General features: G+C 35.1%; 1 protein-coding gene across 1 annotated transcript; it reads left to right on the top strand.

The window, feature by feature from the left end:
- On the top strand, positions 1-2038 carry LOC107657653 (apolipoprotein Eb-like). The gene is made up of 5 exons (XM_016445810.1): positions 1-78; positions 437-501; positions 673-826; positions 925-1212; positions 1343-2038. The coding sequence occupies exons 2-5, from the start codon at positions 459-461 to the stop codon at positions 1701-1703; spliced, it is 846 nt and encodes a 281-aa protein (XP_016301296.1). The 5' UTR covers positions 1-78; positions 437-458; the 3' UTR covers positions 1704-2038.
- Positions 2039-11451: the final 9413 nt, after the last annotated feature.

The following is an 11451-nucleotide window of genomic DNA, read 5'->3' on the forward strand; positions in this document are numbered from 1 at the left end:
GCAGCGGGTGCGTCCCGGGAATGTATAAAAGACCTGACATCCACACTGCCTCTACACGGAGAAAATTACACGTCTCAGGTAAGTAACACTCGCTCTTCTCTCACAAGGTCAATTTATTTCTGAACAGTATTTGATGGAAAACCAGTTTGTCTGTAAAACTATTACCTTCTAAACTTCCAGTTAATGGTCACCGAGTATTTAAACGCGTATTAGCGGAAATAAAATCCTGCATCTATAAACTACTCGTATCTTAAGATGCTGTTTATTTGTGTATTTTCAGTTGGGTCTTTTATATAATACTGTTTGGATTGAAATATTTGAAAACCTGTAAATTAATACGTTTAAGTTTCCTTTTTCCAAAGTTAAAAAAAAGGATCTGACATTTTATTGCCAGTGCTTTAAGACATTGATTTTTCCTGTTCTGATCTTTCCTCAGGTGTACTTGTCTGCCCATCAAAATGAGGTCTCTTGTGGTGATCTTTGCTCTGGCTGTTTTTACTGGTAGGCTATGAAAAAAAATTCACTCATGGCTTAGTTTTTCTGTCTGTTTGGAATAGCAATGCACAATGATATATAGTGCATCTTTATCAACTATTGAAAATGATCCAGCTCGCTCATTTGTGAATAACGTAATATGCCATAAAGTTCACAATCTTTTCACATGCCTTATAGGCTGCCAGGCTCGTAGCCTGTTCCAGGCTGATGCCCCTCAGCCCAGATGGGAGGAGATGGTGGACCGCTTCTGGATTCACGTGTCTGAACTCAACACACATGCTGACGGTGTGGTGCAGAACATCAAGGGCTCCCAGCTCAGCAGAGAGCTTGAGTAATTTCCATCATACCCATCTTCTCACATTATCAAATAGCAAACATGCTTCTGAGACACCATTCATGACCAGCCTTTTTTTTTTTTTTTTTTTGCAGCACACTGATTAGTGACACAATGGCTGAGCTGAGCACATACAGTGACAATCTTCAAACCCAGCTGACTCCATATGCTTCTGATGCTGCTGGTCAGCTGAACAAAGATCTCCAGCTCTTGGCTAGCAAACTGCAAACTGACATGACTGACGCTAAGGAACACACCACTCAGTACCTGCAAGAGCTGAAGACCATGGTGGAGCAGAACGCTGAAGACGTGAAGAACCGTGTCAGCACCTACACCCGCAAACTGAAGAAACGCCTGAACAAGGACACCGAGCAGATCCGCAAGTAAGTCTGGATGCTCTCTCAGGTGGCTTAAATGCAAGCTCACAAATTGGATAAAGCTTTTAACTAATTAAAAAAATAGGTAATTTTCGAAAATATATATATTAATAGTTTTCTCTTTCATTTCTTCCAGCACTGTGGCAACCTACCTGGGAGAGCTGCAGTCTCGTGCTTCCCAAAATGCTGAAGCCGTGAAGGACCGTTTCGAGCCCTACGTCAGCCAGGCCCAGAATGGTGCCAGCCAGAAATTGGGTGTCATTAGTGAGCTGATGAAGTCCCAGGCGCAGGAGATGAGCGAGCAGTTGGAAGTCCAGGCTGGAGCTCTGAAGGAAAAGCTGGAGCAGACCGCCGAGAACCTGCGCACATCCCTAGAGGGTCGCATGGATGAGCTGACCAGCCTCCTCACCCCGTACTCCGAGAAGATCCGTGAGCAGCTGCAGATCGTCATGGACAAGATCAAGGAGGCCTCAGCAGCTCTTCCCACTCAAGCTTAAGAGCTCCACTCTTATCTAGAGTTAACACCAAACAGAAACAAGAAGGGAGGTTTTGTGTTACTGAAATGTGCTTCTTTCATTCTGTGAGAGGTTGATAAGGGGTTAAGAACTGGACTCGACTGGACTAGCACTGTCCATTATTGGACAAAAGAATACCATGTACTCACCATGTTTACTTTCTCAGTATTAACCCACTGTCTGAGGATATACTTTCAGTGTCTTTCGTTAGTATACAGTAGAGCATTTTTAAGATCAATCAACTTGCCTGTATTGGCAGTTATCTAATGGCGCTTTTCCACTGCATGGTACGGCACGGTACGGCTCCGCACGGTTGCCTTATGCTTGTTTATTTTACGTGTTTGTGCACTGTTGTATTTGAATTTGTTTTCAATAAATGTGTGTCCTACTTACACTACTTATTTGTCACTTGATTCTTGTCAAGTGTATTGCAAAGTACTTATGAAAACATTTCTGTTCCCACCACAGGCATGTTAACAATCCCACACAAATACATACATCTCCAACATATATATGTTAGGGGTCATAAGATTCTTGTCATGGTTTTTAGGAAAAAAATTAAAAAATAAATTATTTAAAAACTATATATATATATATATATATATATATAGTTTCTACAAAATAATGATAATAAGAAATGTTTCTTGAGCATGTGACATTAAAGACGAGTAATGACTGATGAAAATTCAGCTTTGACATCACATAAATAAATAACGCATTGAAATATACTGACACTTAGAAATACATAGTAAACTTAAAATGTAAAATTGAAATGAGTTAAATTGGAATTATTTCACAATATTACTGTTTTTACTGCAGCCTTTGTACACAAAATTTTGCAGACCCCAAACATTAGTACAGTAATGTATCTTACAAAAACAATATAATGACAATACATATAAACAGACAGGCAATGCACTGGTACAGTAGCATGAGTATTGTACCCAGGGTGCGAATTACACAGTGACCTTCTGGGGAGTAAATTAGCATGATTTTATTGTGTATTTTTATGTTTAAAAATGTTTTAATGTAATTAATAATGTGCCCGATTCATTAATCAAATTAATCTCAAATTAATTAGATTAATTATTGCAGATTAAAGTCATTATTAAAGATCATTTAAAGTCATTATTGTGTTAAATTAGAAAAGCACTGAATAGACCTTGCAAAAAAAGTAGGTGCCGTACCGTACTGAGCCGTACCGAGCCGAGTCGTACATAAGGGTTTTTTGTAGTTAGTGGGGCCAACATGGCACCATTCAAAATAAATGTTAAAAAAGTGCCTTCAGCTGCTGAACTAAATCATAATATATGTAAAGATGAGCTTTTTTAGCCACAAATCCACATATAAATGCTTGTTTATTTTACGTGTTTGTGCACTGTTGTATTTGAATTTGTTTTCAATAAATGTGTGTCCTACTTACACTACTTATTTGTCACTTGATTCTTGTCAAGTGTATTGCAAAGTACTTATGAAAACATTTCTGTTCCCACCACAGGCATGTTAACAATCCCACACAAATACATACATCTCCAACATATATATGTTAGGGGTCATAAGATTCTTGTCATGGTTTTTAGGAAAAAAATTAAAAAATAAATTATTTAAAAACTATATATATATATATATATATATATATATATATATATATAGTTTCTACAAAATAATGATAATAAGAAATGTTTCTTGAGCATGTGACATTAAAGACGAGTAATGACTGATGAAAATTCAGCTTTGACATCACATAAATAAATAACGCATTGAAATATACTGACACTTAGAAATACATAGTAAACTTAAAATGTAAAATTGAAATGAGTTAAATTGGAATTATTTCACAATATTACTGTTTTTACTGCAGCCTTTGTACACAAAATTTTGCAGACCCCAAACATTAGTACAGTAATGTATCTTACAAAAACAATATAATGACAATACATATAAACAGACAGGCAATGCACTGGTACAGTAGCATGAGTATTGTACCCAGGGTGCGAATTACACAGTGACCTTCTGGGGAGTAAATTAGCATGATTTTATTGTGTATTTTTATGTTTAAAAATGTTTTAATGTAATTAATAATGTGCCCGATTCATTAATCAAATTAATCTCAAATTAATTAGATTAATTATTGCAGATTAAAGTCATTATTAAAGATCATTTAAAGTCATTATTGTGTTAAATTAGAAAAGCACTGAATAGACCTTGCAAAAAAAGTAGCTCAAGAAAGACATATTTTGATTCAACATACAAAAACACTAATATACTGTATTATATATATTATAATATACTACTTTAAATATAAAACTAAAAGAGCCAGTAGGTGGCGGAAAATCGCTGGCTTAATGAGTGAGCCATCCAGTCATTAATTCAACCGATTCGTTCAAACGGCTGATTCATTCAGAAGCAAAGCTGGCTGTATTTAGGAATGGCTCACTGAATCATTAGCTCAATCGATTCGTTCAAAACCGTGGATTCATTCAGTAATGAAACACCGCTGTGTTAAGACGCACAGCAGTTCTGCTTTCGTTGATGAACTTGCACAAAAACAGACAGTATTGTATCTAAAATGTAACAATATCAAATTATTGTTTATTGAAAAATCAATATCACATTTGCAATCGTGCAGATATTCGGGAAAACAGCACTCTTGCTGGTGTGATATTGCTAAACTCTATCATATGATAGAAATATAAGAGGGTCATTTATTTTTTGCCCTCATATCTTGAATTTTAGGCTCACAGGCTTCATCACACAGTCAGTCGGTCGTCCTGCATCATGTTCATCAGCAACTGCATCAATGTAAGATGACGGACAGGATTAACGTTAATGATAAGATGTTTTGATTCAACTGTGTTGATCAGAGATGCACAACAGATCTGTTTTATTTTAATTGGCGAGCTTGCACAAAAACAGACAATATTGACAATACTGTGTCTAAAATGTAACACAATATTAAACATACTGTTTATTGACAAATCAATATCACATTTGCAATCGTGCAGATATTCGGGGAGAAAAAAATCAGCTCTCTTGCTCGAGTCATGTGATATTTACTAAAATATATCATATATACAATAAAACAAACCCAACCATTGGTATTTTTTGCCCTCATCTTGAATTTATGCTCATATAACCGCATTCTAGGCTTCATCACGCATTCAGTCAACCCCACCCCCACATCTAGTTTTGACATCCAGACATCCATCAGGGGGATCAAGCCTTCTTTAGTGGGGTCAGACCCTCCCAAAACCCCCGTAATTCGCACCCTGATTGTACCTGTTTCTTAGTGTATTTCTGGCTATAATCTGAATCTTTCTCTTAATAACAGTCTAAGAGATTAGTCAGGCTGAAACATGCACTGTCAATTTATACAACACAACTATTAATATAAGATATAATGTAAGAGTCAGGAAAAACACATAGGCCTACATATGCCCTTACAAAAAGCAGTTAGCATTTAACAGTCTCGTATTTCCAGATTTTGTATGTTTAGACAAGACCGATCCAATTCCGCAGTAAACTTTCACTTCTATATACCCACTTATTCCCCCTATTTCTAACTTCAGCTCACTGTCACGCATCTCTCTTCCTTCTTCAGCATTTTCCATAGGACTTGTGTGGGCAAGACCCATCTACTGGTCACACCTTTCCTTCTCCAGGAACCTGAGATTTAAACCATTTCTCAGTTCTGGAGTTCAAAGAAAGGTCTGATTATCTTGGATTTTAAAAAAACATTTCTGTCTTTGGCAGAATTCTAATCAATCAGGTGCAAATAAAACCACACTTTGTGACCCCCTAGTTTATTTGAATTTATTTTGGGAATGGATAGTAAAACATGATGAAATGTCTGACTTTGATTTTTATATCTCCATGATGAAAACAGCTTATGAGTCATACTAAATTCTGTTTTTTGAAAATGTAAATTTGCAGAAAGTTTTCTGTGAGGGATATATTTAGGGGTAGGTGATAGAATATAGAGTTTGTACAGTATCAGTTATGTGTATGGATAAACCCCCCATATATTGATAAAGTCCTCATAAAAAAAAAACTCAATGTGTTTGTTGGCATAGGTAAAATACAGTAAACACAACTCATAACACTCTAAACACAAGGGTAAAAATTTCTGGAATTAACATACTTAAACTACATCCAAAGGGTATACTTTTAGGGTATATATTTAGACTCTTACACTAAAAACATTTTCTGTCACCCTCTGATAAATCTCACCCTTCTCTGATAAATTCTCTCCTTCAAGCTTTTGCTTTTGCACAGAACTGTTCACTATGAGATCCATGTTTCTCAGCTTTGATTGTCTCAGGATCAAAGGATCTGTTCTCAAAGCACCATCCCCTCTTTCTCTCTCGCTCTCTTTTTCTGCTGCTTTGAATCTCAAGGAAGACATGTTGAGATCTGTTTCCAAATTCCACTTGCTTGCCTGCAGGACTGCTGCACAAGGAACATGCTGTGCCGCTGGTTATGTTCACTGTCTTTGTTTTTTCCTTTTTAATCTCTGCTATCTTGTATTCACGCTCACATAAGCAACACACAAATGCACTGGGACTGCAAACAATGACTTGTACTGTAAAAATTTATTTTTTAAAATTTCACACTGTAAAAAATTATTGTAATTTTAACGGGAAAAAATATGGTAAAAACTTGTTAATGTTAAGTTCCCCTACTATATACGCTGAAAAGTCTATTGGTAAATTTCATAAAATACTGTACATAAATACTGGAAAAAGAACAAGTGATCTTATAATTTACAGTGAAAATGTCATTCTCAGAATTCAGCTGCCACAGTTTGATCTGTCTAGCAGTCGGAAGTACACTATACCAGTAGATGCCACCCTGCCTGTTTTTTTAACTTTCATTTTTCATAATCTAGGAAAGATTTACAGTTTCAGTCTTTGTAATTGTTATAGTCCTGATTGCATGTTCTTAGTTAAACCATTTCTCAGTTCTGGAGTTCAAAGAAAGGTCTGCTTATCTTGGATTTTAAAAAAACATTTGTCTTTGGCAGAATTCTAATCAATCAGGTGCAAATAAAACCACACTTTGTGACCCCCTAGTTTATTTGAATTTATTTTGGGAATGGATAGTAAAACATGATGAAATGTCTGACTTTGATTTTTATATCTCCATGATGAAAACAGCTTATGAGTCATACTAAATTCTGTTTTTTGAAAATGTAAATTTGCAGAAAGTTTTCTGTGAGGGATATATTTAGGGGTAGGTGATAGAATATAGAGTTTGTACAGTATCAGTTATGTGTATGGATAAACCCCCCATATATTGATAAAGTCCTCATAAAAAAAAAACTCAATGTGTTTGTTGGCATAGGTAAAATACAGTAAACACAACTCATAACACTCTAAACACAAGGGTAAAAATTTCTGGAATTAACATACTTAAACTACATCCAAAGGGTATACTTTTAGGGTATATATTTAGACTCTTACACTAAAAACATTTTCTGTCACCCTCTGATAAATCTCACCCTTCTCTGATAAATTCTCTCCTTCAAGCTTTTGCTTTTGCACAGAACTGTTCACTATGAGATCCATGTTTCTCAGCTTTGATTGTCTCAGGATCAAAGGATCTGTTCTCAAAGCACCATCCCCTCTTTCTCTCTCGCTCTCTTTTTCTGCTGCTTTGAATCTCAAGGAAGACATGTTGAGATCTGTTTCCAAATTCCACTTGCTTGCCTGCAGGACTGCTGCACAAGGAACATGCTGTGCCGCTGGTTATGTTCACTGTCTTTGTTTTTTCCTTTTTAATCTCTGCTATCTTGTATTCACGCTCACATAAGCAACACACAAATGCACTGGGACTGCAAACAATGACTTGTACTGTAAAAATTTATTTTTTAAAATTTCACACTGTAAAAAATTATTGTAATTTTAACGGGAAAAAATATGGTAAAAACTTGTTAATGTTAAGTTCCCCTACTATATACGCTGAAAAGTCTATTGGTAAATTTCATAAAATACTGTACATAAATACTGGAAAAAGAACAAGTGATCTTATAATTTACAGTGAAAATGTCATTCTCAGAATTCAGCTGCCACAGTTTGATCTGTCTAGCAGTCGGAAGTACACTATACCAGTAGATGCCACCCTGCCTGTTTTTTTAACTTTCATTTTTCATAATCTAGGAAAGATTTACAGTTTCAGTCTTTGTAATTGTTATAGTCCTGATTGCATGTTCTTAGTTTGTTCTCCAATGTCAGCTTAACAAATTAAAAATAATATATATATATATATATATATATATATATATATATACATGCCAATGTGCATTGGCTCGTTTAGTTTACACTCGAAGTGGATTGGTCCTTCTAAGCGAGATCCCAATTTCGTCGGTCAACCGACGTGACGTCGGGAGTGACCGACTGAAAGGGAATCTGAGTTAATTTTATATATTTTTTATGTATTATATACTGTGTGTGTATATATATATATATATACACACACACACACACACACACACACACACACACAATATAAAATATAACCACAACATAAGCAAGATATATTTAGACATTATGAGTGTACAGACAGTGAGCACGAATGATGTGTTTCTGTCGGGGATCTGCTGCAGGCATCAGTATGGACGTGTATGAGGTCAGAGGTCGTCTGGACGTGATCACACACACACACACACACACACACACACACAGTATATAATACATAAAAAAAAGATTTAAATTTTTTTTTTTAACTCAAATTCTCAGCTTTTTATTTGAATATAAAGTGATATAACGGCACTAAAAGAAAGAAAGAAAGAAAGAAAGAAAGATTGATTACATAACCAGTTGTTATTGAAAACATTGATCATAATTCTGGTTACTCCCCTGTTCCAAGAAGAAAGAGTCCCTTTCTTCACTATAGACTGATGGATCTCTTGGTTAGCTTGAAATACCACAACACTGAATGGTCCTTTTTAATAGCAAACTGATCTGAAGCTTCAGCTTTCAAGCATGCTGGTGACTGGCAGAAAATAACACAAGACAATCTGCAAACACTTTAGAACATAACTGAAAGCCCAGGCCTTTCCTGTTCCTGTTGAGATTAAAATATCTCTTTCATATTTCAGACACGCATACTAATTCATTTTTAACCTTTTTTAATTTAATTTTTCAAGTTAGTACAATTAAATGTCAGTTTGCGTTTAGTTTTTGTTTTGAGAGGCAAACATTTCATGTCATTGGCAAGCAAAACCAGATTTTTTTTTTTTTACAAATTCAAAATGTTTGTATATTAAGAATTACTAACTCTGACACACACCTTTTGTTTTAAAATTCAAACAAAGAACCTGAGATGGCACAGCATGCCACCGACTAGACACGCTGATGAACATTTCTATTCTCACATTAAATGAAAGACTATGGGGCCACTGACTAAATATACGAATTTGAAAGAAAAATAGGTGGCAAATGATGCACCCATAAGAAGGAAATCTGGAAGTGGTTAGCAAGACTTTGTCAAGAAAGGTGCTACAAAGACTGCAGTTAACTGACAAAAGAAACACTTCAAGCCCCCACCGCCACAAACTGTGAGTGATCAGATGTGAGCAGAGGTAACTGCAGATCACTGACTCTCGGCTTGATCCCACATAAACAACATGTCCTCATTTGCACAGAGCCTCACTTCCCCTCTTTTGAGTCTAGACACTTTCAACACTTTTGCATGTTGTCAGCTTTTCACTGTCAGCATTTCCTATCATGATCAAGTCTTTTAATAGATATGCCATATAGTACAAGAAAGTGTGCTATTTTGCAAAAAAGTTACCAAAAAAAGAAATCAATAAAAGCGCAGAGAGATCTTCTTGACCTAGAAAAAAAAATGAAATAAACAGGTCATTGGCCTTTGCCTGGCAAGAGCTGCTGAGATCATGTGTGTGTGTTTGTGTGTGTGTGTCACACAGTCAATTCTGTGTGACAGATTTAAGATCACTGGTGACAAGATTGTAACTCTTGGCCTTTGTGATCTTATTCCACCATGTAAGAATTTAAATGTTATTATACTATTATAATAAATACTGATATATATATATATATATATATATATATATATATAGATAGTGAATTTAATAATTCTATCCTACCGTTCACAAGTTTGTGGTCAGTAATATATTTTAATGTTTTTAAAAGTAATTTAATTGAAGCATACAGTAAAACATTATAATAATATGAACTATTAATACAACTAAAATGTTATTATATATAAGATTAAAGTTTTGTGTTATGTATAGTCCTTACAGTCACTTTAATAATAATAATACTAACAACAATCATTTATTTTAATAAATCTTGGCAATGTATAAATAAATAAAAAATAACTACCTTTCCAGACTCTAAGCATCATAAAATTTAAGTACATTAATAATAAATGCATTTAATTACATTATAGCACATTAGAGGTGATGTGTTTGGATCTTTCAGCAGAGCATATGTCATAAACATAAATACACAGCATTGAACATGCTTTGATTTATAATGCTATTAAGAAGGCTAGTGCATGACACTTGGTCAATAAAAGGTTAAGAGATCTAATCATCTTGCTGACCTAGAATCCAAAGGTGGTTTCAATGCAAGCGATCAGCAGTTACTAAACTCCTGCATCTTTGTTATTCCTGTAGACAGCAACCGGAATGAAACTGAGCTGATTACATAAAAAAACTCCTAAGTTATGCGCCTCCAAATTGGCTCATTGTGTAGTGAAAACCAGGATAAAATTCAGGATAAACATCTAAGGTTAAGAGTATGTTCAGACATCCAGTATTTACTGTATCCAGGAAGACACAAGACAGTATGGACAGTGATCACATACTACCTTCATTAGGAAAAAAGATCCTCTTTAGTTTTATGGACAGTCAAGTGGATGGTGAGTGGATGCTAAGATAGCGTTACATGCACTTTGGTTTCACAAATTGTCCGAATGTTGCCATTTTATTTACTTCCTGTTTCTTCATCTGGTATCAATCCCTAGACACAGTAAAATGGTGTGTTCTCCAATACCGATTAGAGGTTCCTCCAATCACTACTTCCAGTTTCAGGAATGTTTACATAAAATAGTGTAATGCGATCTTTATTTACCACTTTGAATAGATATAATGAAATCGATATATATAAAAAACCTACTCTCAACCATAATGGGAACTAATATTTTAGATCCTTTTTTTTCAGATCCTGAATATTCAATAAGGAATGATTTTACCACAATACTATCCAATTTAGTTTAGGGTTATTTTATTAGCACAGCTTCAAAATTTTTTTGTGCAAAATGGGCTGTAGATACTGAGTTTTGCTAGTGTTTTAACTTAACTGAGAAATGATTTCATTAATTTAGTCCACAGACACAGTTGTTTTGACTTTTAGAATAGTTTTGAAAAAGTGTGTGTTGAGAGAAGCACATAACCAATTGTAAAATCCCCGATAATGAATGGACGTTGTACTATTCACGGCATCAGTGTACCAGATAAAGAAAATACCCTCAGTCTTGTAACATTGTTTCATTTGTTACAGTTATAGTTGTTTCAAAGGTCACTGAACTGATTAATGTGTATTTCTCAGGAATAATTAAACAAAATCTCTGGGAAACAGAGTTTACTCACCTTTAAAAGATGTTCACTATAGCCATTTGTGACATGGCGAAACATAGAAAGAAGATCAACAGAGAGAAGTACAGAGTGATCGCAGGAGGTCTTGATAGGTCAGAGGTGGTG

The sequence above is a fragment of the Sinocyclocheilus anshuiensis genome, unplaced genomic scaffold, assembly GCF_001515605.1.
Source record: "Sinocyclocheilus anshuiensis isolate Anshui unplaced genomic scaffold, SAMN03320099.WGS_v1.1 scaffold43, whole genome shotgun sequence".
Classification (NCBI taxonomy): domain Eukaryota; kingdom Metazoa; phylum Chordata; class Actinopteri; order Cypriniformes; family Cyprinidae; genus Sinocyclocheilus; species Sinocyclocheilus anshuiensis.

Coding starts and splice junctions, on each gene's coding strand:
- LOC107657653 (XM_016445810.1), top strand. CDS start 459: ATGAGGTCTCTTGTGGTGATCTTTGCTCTGGCTGTTTTTACTG. Junction 502..672: donor TGCTCTGGCTGTTTTTACTG/GTAGGCTATGAA, acceptor CATGCCTTATAG/GCTGCCAGGCTCGTAGCCTG. Junction 1,213..1,342: donor GACACCGAGCAGATCCGCAA/GTAAGTCTGGAT, acceptor CATTTCTTCCAG/CACTGTGGCAACCTACCTGG.